The 23,845-nt window shown below is 37.1% G+C and overlaps 1 protein-coding gene across 2 annotated transcripts in view; it reads right to left on the reverse strand.

Moving 5' to 3' along the window:
- Positions 1-23,845, reverse strand: part of VCL (vinculin) — a 96,719-nt gene that overhangs the window by 46,295 nt on the left and 26,579 nt on the right. For both annotated transcript variants that reach the window (XM_028514085.2, XM_028514084.2), the window contains exon 2: positions 14,003-14,073. In XM_028514085.2, coding sequence (XP_028369886.1) covers positions 14,003-14,073 — 71 coding nt within the window. The remainder of the gene's footprint in view (positions 1-14,002; positions 14,074-23,845) is intronic.

Here is a 23,845-nt window from a genome sequence, read left to right on the forward strand (position 1 = left end):
CCCAGAATTACCACATGATATAACTTGATACAACTTAAGAGATATAAAGGTTCTAAATTCGGTTCCATGTGACTTCAATGATCACTAATCAATAAACTTAAGCTTATGCTGAATTTTTTATTGAAGGAAAATAAGGGGAAAATAAATCCAGAGATAATAAAGATTGATTGCCACAAGTCATTTTAAAACATTCTTCTAGACTGCATCCAGAAGTGAATTTAATCCTTAGATATATTTGCTCATCTAATATATTGAGTACCTACTACATGCTATATGAGTCCTAAGAATAGTTTTTTTTTAACCCCTAGCTTTAAGGGGGTTACTGCCTTGGTAAGAGGAGACACACATGTAAACAAATACAGATTAAAATTTAGAAGTATATCCAGCATGCGCAGGAGGAACATAAAAGTGGGAGTAGTCATTTTTAACTGAAAGACTATGAAAGTTCTGGGAAGTAAAGGCAATGCTGCTCCTGCTCTCAGAAGCTTAGACCTAGTTGTAAAGATGATTCTCTCCACAGCATCTCTTCAAGTTATTTTTCCAATGGAATAATATTCTCTCTCTCTCTCTCTCTCTCTCTCTCTCTCTTCTCTCTCTCTACCTCCCTCCTTCTCCCCACCACCACAGGAGTTCTTTCTGTAAAAAATGATATTTGCATTAGTAATAGTCCTGGCTTAACTAGGAAGGGCAGTCTACCATGGCAAAGTACAGGTAACTCACTCACCCTGAAGCCAAGTAATCTCAGTCTGCTTCCATAAAAATCAATCATCATATCCCAGCTCAGTGATTTTGCCAAGGAAAGTAGAAAGCTTTGGACAAAACAACATGAAGGAGACAGTCTCATTGGCTTATTTAGATATAACCCTGCTCCATAATTTAAAACGGAAAAGCTTTCTAAAACAGCCAACAAGTTAAACTTTCAGTCCACCCCCAAAAACATGTTGGCAGTGGGAGCAATTATCCTATATCAAATTCACTGTTTTAATAAAAACCTGACCTTAGACAGTATAGCCATTTACGTTATCAATCCCGTCTCACACACATACACACACACACACACAAAATGCATTCTCTTTTGCTAAAGACTACAGTGCCATGGAATAGAACACCTGAAAATCTGATTTCACAGACATCAGGTTACCCTGGAGCACACTCAAAGCAGCAGGTATTTACATCTTGGGACCTGTTCTTTCAAGAAACTTGGTTAGGTCACAAGCATATCCTGTCACACAAAGCACAGACAACACCTGGGAGACTGGAAGTAAAGAGGTAAAAAAAGAAAGAACACATCAGCTGGAAGGTGAGGCTTTCCCTGCTGTGGCCAATGAACCCACACCTCCATTTCTAACCCCACGGGACCAGGCAGGCAAAATTAACTTTCAGGGCTAATCCTGCTTTCTTCATAACCCTTATTGAGACTTTCCCTTCCTTCCCATCTGCACAGGGTCTCTCAGACATCAAGAAAGGCCCAGACCACTTACCGTATTTTTCAGACTATAAAATGCAACTTTTCCCCCAAAGATGGGGGGATATGGGGGTGCATCTTATAGTCCAAATGTAGCTTGCCTGGCTAGCTGGGCAGGAGGGCAGGGGGTGGCGGTGGAGCGAGGTCACAGGTTATTAAATATTTTACCACATTTTTTGCTTCAAAATTTTTTTTCCTCTTTTCCTCCTCTAAAGCCTGGGTATGTCTTATGGTCCAGGGCATCTTATAGTCCTAAAAATACAGTACATGTTTACGAAGCCCATCATATTTAAGAAGTGCCAAAACAGGATCATAAATATGGTGGTGTACTTAATGGTTTACATTTAATCATTTTAATTGTATGACAAACATCTTCCTTTAAGACTCACTCTTTTTCTCTATGGCTACATATATGGTATCATTTGAAGATAATATTAAAGTCTGGTCCCTTCATAAGTATAAGGCCTGAGTGAGAGGCCAGGGGATGGGGGGAAGGGGCAGGCCCTCAAACGGTCTCTGCTTTCCCATAGTTAGAGTCTACCCTCAGTCAAAGGTCTGATAAGTGAAAATGACTCCTGAAGCTTCAAAAATTCTCCCATCACTAATTATTTAAGTATTTAAATTGTCAACCATAAGACTGAGCTCCAATGAAATTTCTAGCACCAGCAACTGACAGGTCAGCCTTTCTAGTTTCCCTCATAGGAAGTACTGCCTCTATGATCACTTGTTCCATCCTCAGGTCTTATCGTGTTTATACAAGTGATTAAAAAATAATAAAAATAATACACGTGAGCATTTCAAAAGACTAGGGAGATATGTAAAAATAAAGTGGGTGTTTTTTAATATACTTGCCATTTGACACAAATTTTACTTTGAAATAGCAAAAGTAAATTCATCCTGTGGCATCCCAGTACTAGTCAACATGTTCTGCTCCTGGCATTGCCATTTTGAGAAAGGTCAAGGATCCTCAGCCATTAGTCATCTAGAAACCTGAGTGAAGGCCATAAGTAGTTACAGTTTTTAGAAGGGAGTCAGGAACACAGAGTACAATGACCCGCTTTAATCTAGCTCAGGTAGCGAGTACAAAGCACCAGCTCTGTGTGTACACTGTGATAACACTAAAACATGTTGTTCCAACCCCATGCTCCTAGATTTAAAGATCCTAAAGGTCTCATCCATAAATAATTTCTTACCCTGTCCTAACTCAGTGATGGCATAGGACACCACACGTGCATACCCAAAACTAAAATTGAAAACCACAATGAGTCACATAGAAAACACTAAAAACCCTGTAAGGGCAATGCAAAAGTCTTTTTGCTAGGACAGGTACTTTTGAGATAACAAAGCTAAAACACATACAAACACAGGCTCACTAAATCCTTTTATTTCAGATGATATTAGGAGATTACACAGCCAGTTTTGACTTCACCTTTAGACAAAACAAGTTCTGCCAGACCCGAGAGACAATAAAAGGAGAAGTAGAATGATGGGAGTAAGAGAGGTCAAAGTGTCACTGCTGCCCAAAGCTACAAGTTCCTCAAGTCTTGGTAGGCAGCTTATTTGAAAGGTAGAGTATGAGTCACAACCATTTAATCCTTTAAAACCTGAGTGCCTGGGTCCTACTCTTTCTCCCCACTTCCTTTACCTCCTGTTCTAATCCAGCATCTGTGAAGGAAGAGGACATTCTGAGCCTGCAAGGTTCAGTCAAGAACCTGCTACCCACCTGTCCCTTAGCAACTACAGCCCTTCCTTCATCTCATGCCTGGGTTATAGCAGAAACAGATGAATGTATAAGCAAGTGTATCTTATAGACACTAGTAGTTTTCAAATGTATGTTACCTCTGTTATGCCTAATAAGTGTATTTTAAAACATTAAAAATTCATTGCTTCTTATGTTTTCTTAATCTAGTAATAATAAAGACTCACTATTATTATTTGAAGGTACTTATGCTGAAAAACTTGACAATCACTGTTCTATAGCAGAAGGTATTGAACGAGTTAGAGGTGTAAATACGTAAACACAAAATGAAGTGGAATAAACACAATAAGAGAACATTTTTACTTATGAAGAAAACTGCCAAAAACTAGATGTGGTTTAAAAAAAAATCTGAGGATTCAAATAGGCTAACATCAATCAACAGTCATTCTAAAAAAGAATAAACAACAAAGTAATTAACAGAACTTAAGACCCAGGAAAATCAAAACTTGTAGCCATGAAATAATATGCTTTGAAATATGTTTAAAACTGACAATTACATGGAAAATTCACAAATCTACAGTTATTATAGGAGATTTTGACATACTCAACATAAACTGAAAGTTCAAATAGACAAAATGGTAAGACTATAAAAGTAATACTTACATGTTGACCTAATTGATAACAAAGAACTTTATACCTAAAAACAAGGGAGAATATACTTTCTTTTCAAGCATGCATATTACACTTACCAAATGGACCACTTATTATGTGGCAAAATAAATTCCAAGAACTGATATTATACCAACCATTGTCTTTTGAGCACAAGGCAGTTAAATTAGAAATATAACAATAAAAAGATAGTAAAAAAAGAATTTTAAAATGTTTAATACATCCTAAATAATGCATATGGTGAAACAGAAATTTACAACCGAAATCACGAAATATTTAAGGTTGAAAAACTATTAAATTACCTATAGCTGTTTCCAAACTTATAGTAGGACTTAGAGAAAAATTAAGAGCCTAAAAGATATTTATTTAGAAACAAGAAAGACTAAACATAAACTTGAAGTATTGAAATATCAAGCAATAAAAAAATAATAAATATGAGAGAAAGATTTAATGAAATAGATCTTTGGGAAAAAACTAGTAAAACATATCTCCAAAAGTGTGATAAGAAGAAAAAAGGCAGAAATAAATAATACTGAACAAAGAAGGACAGATGAAATGGATAACTTTCTAGAAAAGTATTGAATTATCAAAGTTGACTCAAAATTCACTTCAGATCTTTATTAGATGATAATGTGTGATCAAATTCCTTCTTCCAAAAGTCACCAGACCTAGACAGTTGTAGATACAAGTTTTGTCAAACTTTGAAGAACAAATAATCTTTACCTTATATAAACTGTTTCAAAGACTAGAGAAAGATCTTATTTTATGAGGTCAAAATAACCTTGATATCAAAACTGGGTAAGAGAACAAAAAAAAATTATAGATTAAGATCCCTCATGAACAAAGAAACAAAATCCTTTAAAACATTAGCAAACTGAATTCAGCACTGTACTTTCTTTTTCAAATCATAACCAAGTAGGGTTTATCCTAGAAATTCAAAGATCAGAAAAATCTGTGTTCATGTAGTAGACCAGAGACTATCTTACAGAGTAAGATGGATAAAAATCACATGGCCTTCTTGATATGTACAGAAAAAGCAGTAAATAAAAATAAGAAGTATGGCTCTTTAAAAAAAAAAGAGGTCTTACCATAGAAGACAATAAATTAAGGTAAATTTTTATGTGAAAAAAGCTTTAAAAGGTACCTGAGTTTATTTAAAGAAAATGATTAAGGAAAAAAGCTAAGGAAAGAAGCTAATTATCACAAAATGTCTTTTTCTCCCAGATACTTTCACATATATTATCTCACTCATTTAAGCCTCACAATAACTATGACATTAAAAAAAAATCTTATATTGAAGGGTGACAAAGAGTCTTAACAATTGGAATGAACACCGGCCTGGGAGCAATAGTTTCAGGGTTTGAACCCTACATCTGCCATTTATGTACTGAGTAACTTTCAACAAGTTACTGAGCTTCTATGAGTTTTAGCTTCCTTATCTCCAAGATAAGGTGGATAAATAACACAATGCAAAATACCCAGCTCATAAAGGCATTCAAGAAATGCAGCTGTTTTTATGTTTGTTTGGTTTCTGCTTCTACTAAGAAAAGAACATTTTCAAGAAATGTGGAAAATATTTTAAACCTTGAGAACTTCTTAATTTCAGACTGGACCTATGTCAAGATAATAAAGAAATACTTGTGGTCTAATTTTATAGTGTCTCTTCATTTTTGCAGGGTAGAGTTGGGACAGCCAATCACCTCAATTCATCTATAAAATACAGCCCTGGCTGGTGTGGCTCAGTGGACTGAGTGCCAGCCTGCAAACCTAAAGGTTGCTCCTTCAAGTCCCAGTCAGAGCACATGCCTGAGTTGTGGGCTAGGTCCTCAGCTGGAGGCATGTGAGAGACAACCAATCTACGCATCTCTCACACATTGATGTTTTTCTCCCTGTCTTTCTCCCTCCCTTCCCCTCTCTCTAAAAATAAATAAAACCTTTTTTAAAAAATACAGCAGTTGGGTTAAATAATCTCTGTAATCTCTTTTAACTTTAAAATGCTATGATTTTAACTTCCTTACAGCATAAGAATCACAAGATACTGTAATACATCACAAAGTATATCTGTAATATTCCTTCTTTGGAAATACTTAGAAGTGTAAACTGTTATCCTCTAGGAGCAGTATAAAGTCAGTACTGCCTGGAGAGAAAGGGTTAGACTACATGACTTCTTGAAAGGTCAGACTGTGGAAAGAACATTGACTTGGAAGCCAGGAGACCACCAGTAAGAAACATGTCCTGCCACTTACTAGCTGAGCAACTTTGAGTGAATTTAAGCTGGTCAAATCTCAGTTTTCTTATATGTAACATGTAACATAATACCTTGAGGTTGGTGTTCTTAGAATTACATGCAAAAATGAAAATATATAAATACCTGGCCCAATAATAGGTACTCAATAAATGTGAGTTCCTCTTGAGTTCTTTTTTAAAATGATTTTGATTACTCCATAAACACAGGAACTAAATTATTACATGTTTAAAGTTTTATTTCTTTATCATGAAGGGTACATAAAGTAAACTAAGGATTAAATTTCTGCCAAGTTGTTCTGCAAGTTATTAAAATGACCCAGAGTTCATCATTGAGAAGACTCAAAATGTAATAAATCATCTTCGTGTGAGAAAATCTGTGGAAAACCAGTTGTACCCAAATATGTTTAAGGTGACAAGTTCAAAGGTAAACTATGTAAAGTTTTGAGTGCTTACTCTAGATCACAAATGCAGCAAGTCAGCTAGCAGATGTAAATGTTTATCTCACAGAAATTTGGTTATCTATGTGAAGAGACAAAAGTCTCTTGCCCTGACCAGTGTGGCTCAGTTGGTTGGAGTGTCATCCCATACACCAAAAGGTTGCAGTTTCAATTCCTGGTCGGGGCATGTACCTAGGCTGCGGTTCCATCCGTGGTCAGGGAGCCTACAAAGGGGCAACCAATTGATGTTCCTCACATTGCTCTCTCTCTCTCTCTCTCTCTCCGCCCTCCTCTCTCTAAAATCAATGAAAAAATGTCCTCAGGGGAGAAGTAAAAAAAATCTCTTAAGATAGCCAATAGAAAGGACCACAAAAAACTCATGTAAAAAAAACCTGAAACATCAGATTCACACATTGGCCCCGGACAAGCAAAGTGCACTGAATGGTACGATCCAAGAATTAATTCTAAAACATTATATTCTGGGCACTTTCACAAAAGAATGTCTAAAAATATTTACAAATTTCATCACAAATTATCTGGAATGTTAAAGATCATAAGCAAAGAAAAAGCTAAATGTGAAGATTGGTAATCTAAAAACACAACACTACTACTTTAAGCCAAAAGAGATCTAAACTCAATGTAAACATGTTTTAATCCTTTTCAACCCTCTTCTTTGTATGGGAATATCAATCAAAGTAAAATCACACAAATACATACTGTAATTATGCTTGACTAATAAAGCTTAAGGGTTAAAACAAAACAATTCCCTACAATATATGATTAATAGCTATCATGTAGATTGACAATAGTACATACACACTTCCAGAGTATTTTAAGAACATCCTTTTATTCAATAGGCCTAGACATTACGGTATGTTTCAGAAACAGTCCAAGTGGTGAATCAGTCCAAGTTTTGATGACTTCAGCCAGCCTGTTCAGAAGAGCAGCACTGAGACAGAAAATGGCAGCACTTTACAGTTCTAAAGGAAACTGTCATTTGCCTGACATGGGACAAAGAGTATTATGCCCTTTTTGAAGAGTTCATGCCACAAAACTACCTCACAAGCAACTCCTTTTGATATGTTCAGATACTGAACACCCTTGGATAAGGTCCAAGAACTGCTTTCTTTATCTATTTCTGCTCCACTGCAGAAATAAAAGTAAAAGCCCACTGTATACTGCACAGCAATTTTTCCAAGGCAAACAGTTTGCCGTAAACATTTTTTACCTACAAGGAATCAACTGGACACAAATCCACATGGACAGAAAATGAATCTGGATGGTATGACACACAGCTCACTCTTCTTCACTAGCACATGTTTCATCCCATATTTGGCTGTGAATCTTCCTGAAAAACCACATTCACTTTATTATTCTGCTGCTCAAGAACTGCACAGCTTCTCTGCTGCCCAATTCCAAATTCCTCTACCTGGCTCTCAAGGGCTTTCATCACCTGGTCCAACCTACCTATTTAAGCTTAGTGCCAACCACTCCCAATGTGACTGCTCCTCTCCTCACAGGCCCCCAGGGACTGGCTCATGCCATTCATTCCACAAGGCACATTTTTCTTTCTCCCCACAACTGTGCCCACCCAAAGCATTTTCCTTTTCCTTACATCTATCATTCCAAGTCCTACTTCCTACATAAAACCTCTTTCTACTAGTCCTACCTACAATAATAGCATTCTTTCTCCAAATTCCTAATATAAAGTTAGTATTTATTAGAGCTCTTCAATTTAAAACTTCTTAAAGTATTTTTTAATGATCTCTCTACAGCAGCAGTTTTCCACCTTTGTTCCTCCATGATACTGTACACAGAAAAATAAAACTCACATAAGTATATGACACACCCCCATGGATATACCTGGGATTATGCACAATTTTCAGCTATGGTAGCTACAATTCCACTAAACTCTCTCCTACTAGAGAAAGTATAATAAGCCCTGACTCATGTAGCTCAGGGGGGTGGATGTCATCTAGAAAATGGAGAAGTCACTGGTTCAATTCCCAGTCAGGGCACATGCCTGGGTTGTGGGCCAGGTCCCCTGTTGGGGGTGTGCAAGAGGCAACCAACCCATGTTTCTCTCCCATATCAATGTTCCTCTCCCTCTCCTTCTCCCTCCCTTTCTTCTCTCTAAAAATAAATAAATAAAATATTTTTTTAAAAAATAAAGAAAGAATAAAAGCTAGTGAGTATATTTTACCTCAGTGAAATTTAAAGGAAAAAAAACCTAGAGATCAAAAATGAAAGGGATGTTATTATACAAGTGACCTTGATTGAATATGCTCAATATACTTTTTCAGAAAAAGTAGAGCATTCATAAGCTTTGATACTTTATTACTATTGATATATGACATGTAATGTCTAACCAGTGACCATTCATAATAAATACGCTGGTAAGACTCCTATTCCATGTAGTACTTAGCATGCTAAACACATGGAAAGCAATCGTGAAATATTTATTAGCCAGTTAGTATGTCTAGCCCATTAATCAATCAACTGCACAGAAATATTACTGCTGTTGCCTAATGATGATGAATGACAATGATGCAAAGGCAAACATGGAGAATAGTAGCTGAATCTCTTATTGACAGTCTCTAAAGAAACAAATCATATCTTATAGGGTGAGTTTAACCAATTTTTTAATAGTATAGTACTCCTGAAGTCTGAAGATTGAGGCAGTTTTTATTGCAATTGCCATGCAACCCTACACCTTTTGTGCAACAGTGTGGCTATTAATGCAATCTTGGGTAAAATTAGTAAATCGTAAACTCTATCTGCCAGTGTAGTCAGGGATCAGATAACATCTGCTCCCCCGAGGAAAAAACCATCCTGTGACAATGCAAATCTTGCTCTATATTACTCAAGCACTGGAAGTCCTTCGTCAACAGTTACAACTCAACTATATAATCTTTAACTGATATTAAACCATTCTCTAACACTCTAACATGCCCTTCATTGCCAGTCACACAATGATTTGATTCTGAGCCACCCAAATCTTGAAAATGTCAAAAGTTCTACAAATGTCATATCCTTCTCTAAAAAATATCTCAATATATCTAAATATATTTATATATATAAATCAGATTGCTTAAGTATAAATTTATCTATAGACTACAAGTTCTGTTTTCTCTAGCCCATTCTAACATTCTAGTAGAGAATGATCTAAAAATAAATGTTTAAAACTTATTTTATTCTTTAGTGTTGCCAAAACATACACTATTTAGAAATCCTTGTGAAACTGGATGACAGAGGCAGCTTCAGTCTATCATACCCTAGAAACTGCCAAACATCAGCCAAACAGCCCAAAAGAATGTCCTACTCAACAGTTCCAAGGATGTCATTAATTGCTCCCATCTGTTTCCCCTGTTTGTCCCATCCCCCTCCCAGTCAGGGTATCTAATGAAGTTATTTTCTGCTTCATTTTACATTCTAAGAAAAACCATTGACAACCATCATGTTTTAAGTAGCATAATATTTATATGCCCCCAAATCTCTCTGGCAACCACAGCCATATTGTTTTTGTACTCCAGGCTATTTTTCAGGTAACATTTCATAGTATAGCATATTAAGTCACATGCTTTTAAAACACTGCTCAGGAAATTTTTCAGTTATCATAACACAATATTTCCCCAACTCTCCAAGGAAACCCGGGTGTTCCCCATGGTACGATAAAGGTTAAAGCCGCTTTCATCGATTAATGATCCTTAAAAATAAATGATTCCCCATAAAAGTTGTATAGTGATGACTTTCTAATTCTGTCATTTTTCCTACATTTGTTGGCTAGAATTCCCCTCATCAACTAGGGCTCTTACGCTACAGTGAAATAAAGTCTATACAGAAAAAACAGGACAGTTACAATTTTTTGTGTGAATATGATGGGAACTTTTAAGATCCTTTAGCAACTTTCAAATCCAGAATATTGTTAACTATAGTCACCATGATTTACACTACATCCCCAGGACTTCTCTTAAAACTGGAAGTCTGTGCCTCTTCATTACCTTCACGGATTTCACCCACCCCTAAACTCCACACCTCTGGCAACTACCAATCTGTTTTCTTGATCTATGAGTTTAGGCTGTTTTTTTAAGATTCCACAATAAGTGAGATCATACACTATGTGTCTTTCTCTGACTGATTTCGCTTAATATAATATTCTCCAGGTCCATCCATGTTGTTGCAAATAGCAGGATTTCCTTCATTTTTATGGCTGAATAATACTCCATTACACACACACACACACACACACACACACACACACACACACACACTTTCTTTATCCTTTCATTCATTGATAGACCACTTAGGTTTTGTCCATGTTTTGGCTACTGTAAATAATGCTGTAATGACACATAGGTGAGATATCTTTTTGAGATAGTGATTTCATTTCTTTTGGATAAATACCCAAAAATAGAACTGCTGGATCATATGGTAGTTCTACTTTTAATTTTCTGAGGAACCCTTAGAAAGGCAGGATAAATGCTTAATTCTTTTCTTTAAATTATCAATTACCAGAGTAAGGGGTTGGTGTCCTGGTTACCACAACGGGTGATCAAGTAAGTTTTGTTTTGTTTTAAAGTTACCTACTTTTTAGAAGATGTTTCACAACTAGGCCAGACTCCTTAATTTTTCTAAGTTCCCAAGGAAGCCTATGAGAACACATTGCATATTTCATTGGTATATCCCTGGAAGTGAGCAGAAATTAGTTTACTGAAGAAATTCATTTATTAATACTAATCAAATGGTATTCATAGACTTGAATGTCAAGGCTGAAAGAACTTTCTGTAGGGTCATCTAGTCCAACTACCCACCTGACATTCAAACGCCCTGTACGCTACCTCACCATGCTCTGTATGTTCCAGGGGATGAGGGACAAACAGGTGCAAGCTGGAGCTCTCAGTTTATGTAAGGTAAATGCAAGTTTAATTAAAATATGTCTATTGACAGCAAAGGATTCCTATTAATATTACCATAATTATGGAATAGCACATAAAGTAGGCTCACCTTGGTTAGAGCTAGAAGAAACCTTGGAGGTCACCAAGTTCCATGAAAACAAGTCAAAAATAATACTCCCACAAAACAGGCTCTACAAGTAACAGATGCTTCTGGTACCTTACTTTCCCGACACATGAACATTTTGCAGAATTAACAGAAACACAGTTCTGTAGAAACACCCACTCAAGTTATTTAGGAATAAGACATCAATATGGGCACAAATTTGCATCTGTTCAGTGAAAATAATAGAACATAAGGAAGATAAAAATAAACACTTCTCACTTTATTTAAAAGTGTAATATATAACATACTTTCAGAAAACTGCACAAAACATATGTATAATAAATAACTATAAAAAAACAACCACCCAACACTGTAAGTCAAAACAACTCAACACTTCAACTGAAGAAATAGAACACTATTACCACTTTATAAGACCCCATGTGTTTTTCTCCCTGTGTATAACCCTCTTCTTTCTTCCCAGAGATACCACTACACTGACTTTTATGATTATTATTTCCTTATTCATCTTTATCATTTTAGCAAATAAACAGACATCCCTAATAACACAGTTTATTTCTACAATGTCTCTGAACTTTAAATAAATGGAACCTCCCTGGCTGGTATGGCTCAGTGGACTGAGTGCCGGCCTGCAAACCGAAAGGTCACTGGTTCAATTCCCAGTGGAGGCACAGGCCTGGATTGCCGGCCAGGCCCCCAGCCGGGGGGCACACATGACGCAACCACACATTGATGTTCCTCTACCCCTCTTTCTCCTTTTCCTTCTCTCTAAAAATAAAAACAAATAAAATCTTTTTAAAAACTTTTTTAAACTTTAAAAGAATTTAAATTCAATTAAAAAATAAATAAATAAATGGAACTGAACTACCTATTAGCTATCAATAATTCATTCATATTCCTCAATTATTTGAGATTCATTTATTCTTTTTTTCTTAATTGAGGTGAAATTCACTTAACATAAAATTAATCATTTTAAAGTAAAAAATTCTAATTCCTTTATTATTCAAATTTATGATATTTGATTAATATTCAAATTTATGAACACACTATGATTGTTTTTATCCACACTAGTGTAGATAGACGAGTGAGGATCATCAAGAACAATGTCAATATCGATATCTTTGTATATGGATCTTAGTGTGCATGGGCATAAGTTTATCTAGGGAACATACCTGGGAGTGGACTTTCCTATCTTCTACTTTGTAATTGCCAAACTTCTTTTTCAAAGTGGCTGCACCAGTTTATACTCCCAAGAGCAGTTTATGAGAGCTCCAATTGCTCCACATCCTTATCAACAACTAATACTATCAGAACTTCTTAATTTAGTGGCTTATAATGGAATAATTTGTATTTCTCTGATGAATGTTGAGATAGAGTACCTTTTTATAGGTTTATTGGCCATTTGGATTTCCTTTCTTTTGAAGTGCCTGTTCAAAGTCTTTGCCTTCTTTTTTTTGAATACTTAGCTCATCCTTTTTTTTCCTTAAACATGATATGAGAAATATCTATTGGTTCCCTGCAACACCTGCCCCAGTGGGGAATCAAACCTGCATCCCAGGCATGTGCCCTGACTGGGAACCAAACTAGCAATCCTTTTGTGTGCAGGATGACACTCCAGCCACATAGGCCTGGGCTACTTATCTCATTCTTATTGACCTGTACTGCTTTAAAAAGTTTGTTATGCATCAGCCTTTTACATAGGACTTTACTACCATATTGAACAAAACCATTAATCAAAGACAATGTAATCAATAACCTGGGAATCTTTTTAAAACCCTCACTGGTAATATGTTTTAACGATTTTGAAGGGAGGGGAGAGAGGGAGAGAGAGAGAGAGAAAGAAACATCAATATGAGAGAGAAACTTCAATTTGTTGCCTCCTGTATGTGCCCTAACTGGGGATCAAATCTGCACTTAATTATGTGCTGTCACCCAGCATCAAACCTTTTAGTGTACAGGACCAGACCATGCTCCAACCTACTGACTCACCTGGGCAGGGCCCTGGGAAGTTTTTAATTAAAACTTATAATCTCTGCTTCTATGCAAAATAGGTCCAAAGGTCTGAAAATTATTTGTAGGAGAATTAGGTGATATATAAATATACCTTAAATTTAAAATGCTACTGAATTACAGTATTTTTTAGGAGTTATCCCCTTATCTCCAAGCAAGAGTATTTATGTGTAATTCAGATTCATGCATGAAAAGATCAGAATGTTTCTGAATCCTTTCCATTTTGGAAAACAAAACTCAAAAGTCCTGGTTTTATTATAAATAATGATGTTAAAAATGCCTAACATCAATGAATAAAATCAACAGTAGGAAAACTAAGTGTTAAAAAGTGAAAAATTGAAATTTCTATTGTAAACACAGCCTTATATTTAAAAAATAAAAGTTGCTCCTGGATCAGTTACTTTTCTTTCCTAAGAGGATTATTATGCTTGGCAACAAAAGAATATTTTAATTACTCACTTAATAAATGCTGGTGGCATATCTCTCTTCAAAATCTGATCCTCAGTGGTTTGAACAGTCTCTTTTCCAACCTACAGAGGAAAAAACAATTCACAATTCAAATATAAATTCTGACTTTTTAAAAACTTTTTTCATTTACATCTCAGGCTTTTAAACTATTACTTAAACATATTTAAAACATATAGTTTATAGTAAATCTATCATTGAAGTTTCTAACTCAAAAAATATTCCTGGCTATTTCTCCTATATATGCTTCCATAACATACTTGGATAACAACTTCAAGTATAAACAAATGTATTAATCCTTCTCCAGAGTAATTAATTTGAAGGCATCATTGAACACAGTAAGAAGAAAGAAAAATTCACCATTGAGAATATATATGTGTGATATGTGAGTCTTTAACTGACAAACTGTTACATCTCTAAAAAAGCACTTGAAGTACATGAATCAAGTTGGATAGACTAAAATGTCTATACAGAAAAAAATGTGTTACTGAACTAGGAAAAATATGTGAAGGAATTATGACTCTGAAACTAGAAACCAAAAATGAAAATACACAACTTTACTCATAATCAACACATTTTTCCCTACTAACAGAGCAAATTAAAAACAAAAAATGTATAATGCTAAATGCTACAATGTAATACTTTTACACCTTGCTGTTGGCAATATAAATTGAAATATCTTTAGACAATTATTTGTTACTGTGTGTTAAGAGACATAAAAATGCCATTATCTATCTAAGAGCTCCATTTATGAGAATATACCCTATAAGCAATAATATCAAATGTGGTAATAACAACATTCACGAAAGTATTCACTATCACATTGTTTATAAAAGCTAAAACATTTTAAAAATAATAAGGAACATTTACATAAATTAAGACATATGTTTCGATTTAAGTATTATGGGGCTATTAAAACAATGGTTATAAAGACTCAGCCGACTTCCGGCAAAGGTGGAGGCATAGGTAGACACACTGTGCCTCCCCAAACAACCAGAAGAAGGACAACAACAATTTAAAACAAAAAATGAACAGAAATGACAGAAAATCAAACTGTATGGAAGTCCAACAACTAAGGAGTTAAAGAAAAAACAATAATCCAGACCGGTAGGAGGGGCGGAGATGGGCAGCTGGGTGGAGAGGACACGTGGCAAGGCAGAAGCTGGAGGACCAGGGCAAGCAAAGCTGAGGCTGGAAGGCAAGGCAGCAGCTGGTGGACCTGGCGAGGTGGCAGGCTGCAGATTGGGTGGACCCACATTCGTGTGCAGATAAACCAGGAGGAACAACTGGGGGCACAACCCAGGGTTCCAGTGTGGGGAAATAAAGCCTCAAAACTCTGATTGAAAACACCTACAGGGCTTGAGGTGGCTTCTGGAGAAACTCACAGCCTCACAGAAAAGTCCATTGGAGAGACCAATAGGGTCCTAGAACATACACAAGCCCACCCACTCGGGAATCAGCACCAGAAGAGCCCAATTTGATTGTGGGTAGTGGGGAAAGTGACTGAAAACCAGCAGAAAGTGGAGCAAGCTCAATGGTTCCCTCTCATACCCTTCCCCACCATATAGCATCACAATGCAGGGACCTGGGTTGCCCTGCCCTGGTGAACACTTAAGGTTCCGCCCCTTACTACATAACAGGCACGCCAAGACAAAAAAAAAAAAAAAAAAAAGGCCCAAATGAAAGAACAGATCAAAGCTCCAGAAAAACTACAGCTAAGTGACTAAGAGATAGCCAACCTATCAGATGCCCAGTTCAAAACAACAGTAATCAGGATGCTCACAGAATTGGTTGAATATGGTCACAAATTAGTTGAAACAATGAAGGCTATGCTAAGTAAAATAAAGGAAAATTTACAGGGAACCAATGGTAAAGAGAAGGAAATGGGTCTCAAATCAATGGTGTGGACCAGACAGAAGAAACATTCAACCAGAACAGAATGAAGAAACAAAAATTCAAAAAATGAAGAGAGGCTTAGGAACCTCCAGGACATCTTTAAACATTCCAACATCCAAATCATAGGGGTACCAGAAGAAGAGGAAGAGCAAGAAATGGAAAACTTATTTGAAAACATAATGAAGGATAACTTCCCCAATCTGGCAAAGAAAATAAACTTCCAGGAAGTCCAGGAAGCTCAGAGAGTCCCAAAGATGGACCCAAGGAGGAACACACCAAGGCACATCATAATTACATTAGCCAAGAGTAAAATGAAGGAGAAAAGGAGAAAAGGAGACAGTTACCTACAAAGGAATTCCCATAAGATTGTCAGCTGATTTCTCAAAAGAGACCTCACAGGCAAGAAGGGGCTGGAAAAAAGTATTCCAAGTCATGAAAGGAAAGGACCTACATCCCAGATTGCTCTATCCAGCAAAGCTTTCATTTAGAATGGAAGGGCAGATAAAGTGCTTCCCAGATAAGGTCAAGTTAAAGGAGTTCATCATCACCAAGCCCTTATTATATGAAACATTAAAGGGACTTATCTAAGAAAAAGATGATTAAAAATACAAACAGTAAAATGATAACAAACTCACAATTATGAACAACCACACCTAAAACAAAAACAAAAGCAAACTAAGCAAACAACTAGAACAGGAACAGAAACATAGAAATGGAGATCACATGGAGGGTTATCAGTGGGGAGTGGGAGGGGGAGAGAGAGAAAAAAGGTACAGAGAATAAGAAGCTTAGATGGTAGGTAGAAAATAGACAGGGGAAGGTAAGAATAGTATGGGAAATGTAGAAGCCAAAGAACGTATATGTATGACCCACGGACATGAACTAAAGGGGGGGGAATGTGGGTAGGCAGGGTTGTGCAGGGATGGAAGGGAGTGAAGGGGGGAAATGGGAAAACTGTAATAGTATAATCAATAAAATATTTTAAAAAAGAATCTATGGAAAAATTTATGGCATTCGATTTTATTAAAAGGAAAAAAATAACAAATATACTATGATTAAAACCAAATTCCATATGTATAAGACAAAACAGTGAGAGAATATAAAACAATATGTTAACAGTGGTTTCATTAATTCTTGGGAAAATTTCAAGTGAATTTGTATCTATGTTTCCTCTTTTCTAATTTTTTAAAATGTGAATATAGAGTTTTTTAATTAAAATACTAATACTAAAATGTTACTCTGGGTTTCTTAGGTACAACTATTTCTCACCTAGTAATTTTAGTAATTGTTATTTTATAGAAATCTTCTAAATGATAATGGCCAAAAATTTTAAAATATTGAAATATTAAAAGCCACACTAACCAAATTGTGTGTATGTGCATGTGTTTTTATTATACCACAAATGTTGCACATACTCACTTTTTTCAAAACTATTCCTATGTAGGGCTTCAATATTAATTTTCTTTCATTATATCACACCCTGTAAAGTATTACAGAAGAAGTAAACTTTAAATAGTAAGTGGTGAAATTCACCAATTCTATCAATAGAAAGCTACCTAAGAGAATTAAACCATAATTATAAACTCGTCTTTAATGTAGAAATCTGTGAAATTTTCTAAACTCAGAATGGAAAGTATCTCAATCCCACTATTTAACCATTTAACTTTTGATTGAGTTTAAAGAAGAAAATAATTAAGAAAACTCCCTACATGCACAGTAAGGCAGCTGAACACAACAAACTACTCTCAGGGATTACAAGTCATACATAAATTAATGAATACAAGTTTTTTCACTCAAGTTAATAGCTCAGAAAGAGCAACACACATATACCACTGAGTAATAGCCAGTGCTCTTGTAGACAATAGACTGTCTGTATCATAATAAAAGGCTTTTAAGTCAGCAGCTTGTTCTGCAGTTTTTCAGATCAAAACATGACAGAATATTTCCAGATGTATTCTTCACTATATTCCCCGACTAAAATCAACCATTCAAAAAGCTGTGGGCCTTGATTTCATGAAATAAAAAAATGATGTTCAGCAACAAAGTCACTAGTTCATACTAGTATAAAGGGCCTAGAAAGATAGTCACATTTAGATACATGGAGTGTCATGTCCTTTTATTTTCGACATGAGGCAGGAGACAGCATAGGAAGAACTCTGAGACCGCACTGCTGTTACTGGCCAGCATCTAGCATCCTGGTTGCCAGGAAATGCCTTTATCACTTAGGTAAAATAAATAGTAAACCAAAGAAGGAAGGAGGAAGGAGGCATGTCTCACATGACAACTCAGTAGTTCTGAGCCTGGTCTGATAATATCGCCAGGTGTTCCAACATCACAAGAAACGCTATGTCAATTGCCACACATGGCAATTAAGTACATGAAATGTGGCTAGTGCAACTGCGGAACCGAACTACTATTTTGATTTAATTAATTTAACAAATTTTAATTAAAACTTCATTTTTTTTTACAGTTTTAGGTTCACAGCAAAATTAAGGGGAAGATACAGAGATTTCCCATCCACTTCCTGCCCCCACATACCAATAGCCCTCCCCATTATTAACATCCCCCACTGGAGTAGTATACATCACAATTGATGAACCTACCATTGACACATCATAATCAGCAAAATTCATAGTCTACATTATGGTTCACTCTTGGTGTTGTATATTCTATGGGTTTGACTCGTATAATGACATGTATCCATCATTATGGAATCATGCAGAGAATTGCCCTAAAATTCCTGTGCTCTGCCTATTCATCCCTCCCTGCCCCCAAACCCCTGGCAACCAGTGATATTTTTACTTTCTCATAGTTTGCCTTTTCCAGAATATCATATAGTTGAAATCATATAGTATGCAGCCTTTTCAGATTGGCTTCTCTCAGTTAATTTTAATTTTAATTGCCACTTGTGGCTAGAGGCTACCTTATTAAACAGCTCAGTTCTCAGGGACTTTGTCTCCGAAAGCTGATCTTCCTGCCTGTAGACTCCTCCTCCTTCTAATGCACTTTTCACATAGCTGCTAGATTAACCTTCCGTTTTGCTTTTGCTCCATGGTATCTTCACCAAAAAATAAAAATTTTAAAAAGGGAGCTGGGCCTGGAGTGGTGAAAGTTGCCAGGTAGAGAAGAGAGAGATCGGACAGCCCAAGCAGAAAAAGGAACACAGGCAAAGGCTCGGGTGTGTTTGAGCATGTGACTGACTTGACAAGAAAGACAGGCTGGTGTGGCTTCAACAGAGGACTTGAGCCCAGAAAGGAGAGTCAGCCTGTGACAGGCTGTGTGCCAAGTGAGAGCAGAGAGGATTCTATAACTTAACCTGCCCATTTATTCCAAGGTTATCATCCTCTGTTCTAGATCTTTCCAAATCAGTGTTCAATCACTGAAGTATCAAATCAAGAACTTTCAAAGCCAGTTTCTAAAAATATGCAGGACCAGACATCATCTCTTTCTTATGAACAACTGGCAAAGCCTATCTAGGAGAACCAAGACAAAGCTTCACATTTTCAATCCATTAACAGGATCACAGGAAATGCACTTTACCCCTCTCTCCCTACACCACCAGAACAGAAATAGTTTCTATAGCTCCCATCTTTTCCAAATAAAAAGAGAAGAACAATTAAGAAAAGGATTAATTCACAAGATGTTCTTTGTTAAAGAGCAGGAACCGCCCTGGCTGGTGTAGCTGAGTGGATTGAGCACACTGAGCACAGGCTGCGAACCAAAGGGTTGCCAGTTTGATTCCTGGTCAGGGCACATGCCTGGGTTGCCAGCAAGCTCCCCAGTTGGGAGCATGCAGGAGGCAATTGATTAATCTCTCTCTCGCTCATTGATTTGTCTCTCCCTCTCTCTGAAAATAAATTAAAATATTTAAAAAAAAATCTACCCTGGCTGGTATGGCTCAGTGGTGAGTGCCAGCCTGTGAACCGAAAGGTTGCTGGCTCAATTCCCAGTCAGGGCACATGCCTGAGTTGCAGGCCAGGTCCAGGTTGGGAGGCAACTGATTGATGATTGATGTATCTCTTGCACATTGATGTTTCACTTGCTTTCTCCCTCCTTTCCCCTCTCTCTAAAAATAAATAAATAAGATCTTTTAAAAAAATTTTAAAAGCCCTCGCTGGTGTACCTCAATAGATTGAGTGCGGACTACAAAACCAAAGGGTCGCCGCTTTGATTCCCAGTCAGGGCACATGCCTGGGCTGCAGGCCAGGTCCCTAGTGGGGGCCATATGAGAAGCAACCACACATGATGTTTCTCTTCCTCTCTTTCTCCTTCCCTTCCCCTCTAAAAAAAAATGAATAAATGAATAAATAAATAAAAATATTTATTTCTGTTTTAAAAATTTTTTTAAAGATCTCACTTCCTGCATATTTTATCTATATGTTTCATGATTGTGAGGTTAGACTGAAGTGGATGCTTGACTTTTTTTTTTTTTTTCCCAAAGGTTTTATTTATTTATTTTTAGGGAGGGAAGGAAGGGGGAGGGGGAGAGAGAGACACACACACACACACACACACACACACACACACACATCAATGTGCGGTTGCTGGGGGTTATGGCCTGCAACCCAGGAATGTACCCTGGCTGGGAATCGAACCTGGGACACTTTGGTTCCCAGCCCGCGCTCAATCCACTGAGCTACGCCAGCCAGGGCTACTATTTTAACTTTGAAATAAATCTTATTTCCTCTGGGACAAAAAAAAAAAGCCTATGTGTTAACGTATTTAAACACACACACACAGAAAAAGAGTCACATACAGATCTTAGTTATAGTTTAAGTTCGGAGCAGGTTTTCCAGGTTCTGTTCACTGCTAAAGTGATTTCTCTTTTATTTTCTTCTCCAGAAAACTGCCTCTAACTTTTTGAGGCCCAAGTCCATTCAATTCAATAAACGGACAGCAAGTGCCAATTATGTGTCCAGTAGGTGGTGGGAAGAGAATGAGATAAGAAATAAAGCATCCTTAGACATTAAGCTAAAATAATGGTAGTGAATAAGTAAGAGGTAGGGGTCGGGGGGCATTTTAGGGGCTTGGCAGGAAGCCCTGTTTCCTCTGAAGAGCCCTTACTTTGTTCAGTAGCTAATTTAAATATCTTTTGTTCAATATGTGACTTTAATTCAAAATTCTTTGGAGGGGCCCTTTGTCTTCTGCTGTTGTTATTATTACTCCTTTCATCACAATCTATTTGACTCAGTAATGTAGAGAGAGTTGGTTTCTTTCCAGCAAAAAAAAATGCTTGGCTTCGTTAAAGTCACTATCCAGACTAAAAAATATGTTAATGTAGATGACTCCCTTAGCTAGACTAAGTGTAAGAAAGCAGGAAGACAAAACATAGCAGGGAGGACTTACATATGTTACCAATTTGTACAATGTAAGTGGTAACTATAGAGCATTATATTAAAAATGTAGCAAGGAGATAGTAACTAACAGAAGTTCTTACTGGACAAGAAGATACAAATAATGAAAATGAAAATGTAAGACTAACTTAGAGTTAAAGCTACAGTGATCAAATGATTATGACCAGCCAAGGGAATGTACATCTATCTGCCTATACTTAGTTTGCCTCAAATCAATGTTTCTTATGGCATTAAGTATTAAGCCACTCAATTCATTATACTAAACAGTTATTCTGATACACAGCTGTGTCCCACACCATGATTGGGACATACAAAAATAATGTATGTGACCCACCATCAGCAACACTTTTGACAGTTTTCCTACAGTGGTGATGGACTTGTGATTTATCCACTCCCTCGCTGGTACCTTTCATTCACAGATGATACAGCCAAGTCAGGTGTTTATAAAGGTATATATCCAGAAAAACTAGGAGTCTTAACTGAGAGGATGGCCGGGGTAGGACAAAATGACGGCTGGACCACAATCCATTATGGCAGCCGAAACAAACATGGCATCTGAACTACAACCCGAAAGAGACGGCTGACGTCAAACCAGGGTGCGAGGGGAACCACCAATGATATGTTGCCGCTTTGTTCGGAGGGGACCAATCCCCAGCCCCCACAAAGAAGGCCGACCAAAATAAAACCCCGCCATATTCCCCGTTTGCTCGTTTGCTCGCAGCTTTTCTCGGCCCCATCGTACAGACTGAGAAATCTTGCCCAGGCGCGCAAACCCCAATAAAGCTCTATACTGCCTAATTTTGTGGCTGATTAGCATTTATTCCTAATAACGGAGCCTAAGGAAACCTTTCATTAACCTATTCTGATTTTCAACTCACTCATTCGCTTCAGCACTTACTGAGTACTTTCTATGTGGTAGGCACTGTGTACAACACTGTATGTGACAGGGATACAAAAATAAGTGGGACTAAGTCCTTGCCCTTCATAGACAAGCAAATGCTAAGCAAATCATTGTTACACGTGCTATACTTGTTACATGCAAGTTTCAGCTCTGCATCAGTGAGGAAAGGGAGATTTCACAGAAGAAAAAATACTCTAGGAAGGTTGATAAGTGATCTCCAGGAGAAATGAAATTCATGGAGGAAAGGAGAGCTTTCCAGGAGTGGGCAGCATATGTGAAAACAGAGCCAGTTCAGGGAAGACAGAGCCACAGGGCTGGAGCACAGGCACAGGTTGGAGGAGATGAGGAGAGGGTAGAAAGTTGGAGAAGCAGTAAGGGACCACATCTGGGAGGGCCTTGTATGAAATGGGCTTAAGTGTCATGTTCTAAGCAATGGGAAATTATTTAATGGTTCTAAGCAAAAGATTTGACTATGTTTGCATTTGAACAAGAAAAATATAGCAAGAATAAACCAGGAGGAAGACAACTAGGAGGACAAGTTTGTTAGTTCATTTATTCAATCAGCAAATACAGAATAGGGCAAAAGTAGGTTGTTCATATTTAAAAATACAATAACTAGGCCCTGGATGGCATAGCTCAGTGGATTGAGCGCGGGCTGGGAACTAAAGTGTCCCAGGTTCGATTCCCAGCCAGGGTACATTCCTGGGTTGCAGGCCATAACCCCCAGCAACCGCACATTGATGTTTCCCTCTCTCTCTCTCTCTCTCTCTCTCTCCTCCCTCCCTTTCCTCCCTAAAAATGGATAAAATATTTAAAAAAAAAAAAGAAATACTTTAAAAAAAAAATACAATAACTAACAAATAATAATACAAGAATAAACTTTGCTTCACATACTCACAACACACTATTGTCCCACCCTGTATTTATGTAACACACCAGGTAAGGTATTATAGACAGGTATTTAAGAAAATACACGTGGGCTCTCATCTCAAAGAGCTTAGAGTCTTAGTGAAAAATAAACTAATGATGAAGTAAAGCACCAGGATACATGGATATGAGGGCAGGTGTAAGAGATGCATCCACTTGACACTCACTCCCTCTGAAAGGTGAAACAGAAATCTAGGATGACCCCCAGGCTTCTGACTCAAATGACTTGGTAATACAAGGTAATAAAAGAAAGCCAAATCTGCAAGGGAAAGTAATTAGTACCAATGGGATAGATGGAGGTAAGTAAATGCTCAATAAATAATTGAATAGCTGATTTCTCAGTTTACTTGTGTGGGCTAAAGAAAGCAATCTGGTGGTTCTAAAAGCCTTGGAAACCCAGCAACACCCATGGATAAGCAGCTGATGAAAGAACAGCTGATGAACAGAGCTGAGAAGGAAATGTCTGAGACAGGGCCAGAGGGAATGGTAGAACTGTGTCATGAAAGCCAAAGGAATGGAAAATTTTAAGACAGTAAACAAATAGTCAACAATGTCAATAGCCAGAGAAAGGTTAATGATTTCTAGTATATTCACAGCCATTGTGCAACCATGACAATTTTTGAACATTGTCATCACCTCCCTCCAAAAAAGCCCATTAGCAGTTCCCCCCTCATTTATTTGTAACCCTTCCCTGCCCCATCCAGCATTAGGCAATCACTAATCTATTTTACATCTCCATAGATTTAATATAAATGGAAT

This window comes from Phyllostomus discolor, chromosome 5 (assembly GCF_004126475.2).
Source record: "Phyllostomus discolor isolate MPI-MPIP mPhyDis1 chromosome 5, mPhyDis1.pri.v3, whole genome shotgun sequence".
NCBI classification, from domain to species: Eukaryota; Metazoa; Chordata; class Mammalia; order Chiroptera; family Phyllostomidae; genus Phyllostomus; species Phyllostomus discolor.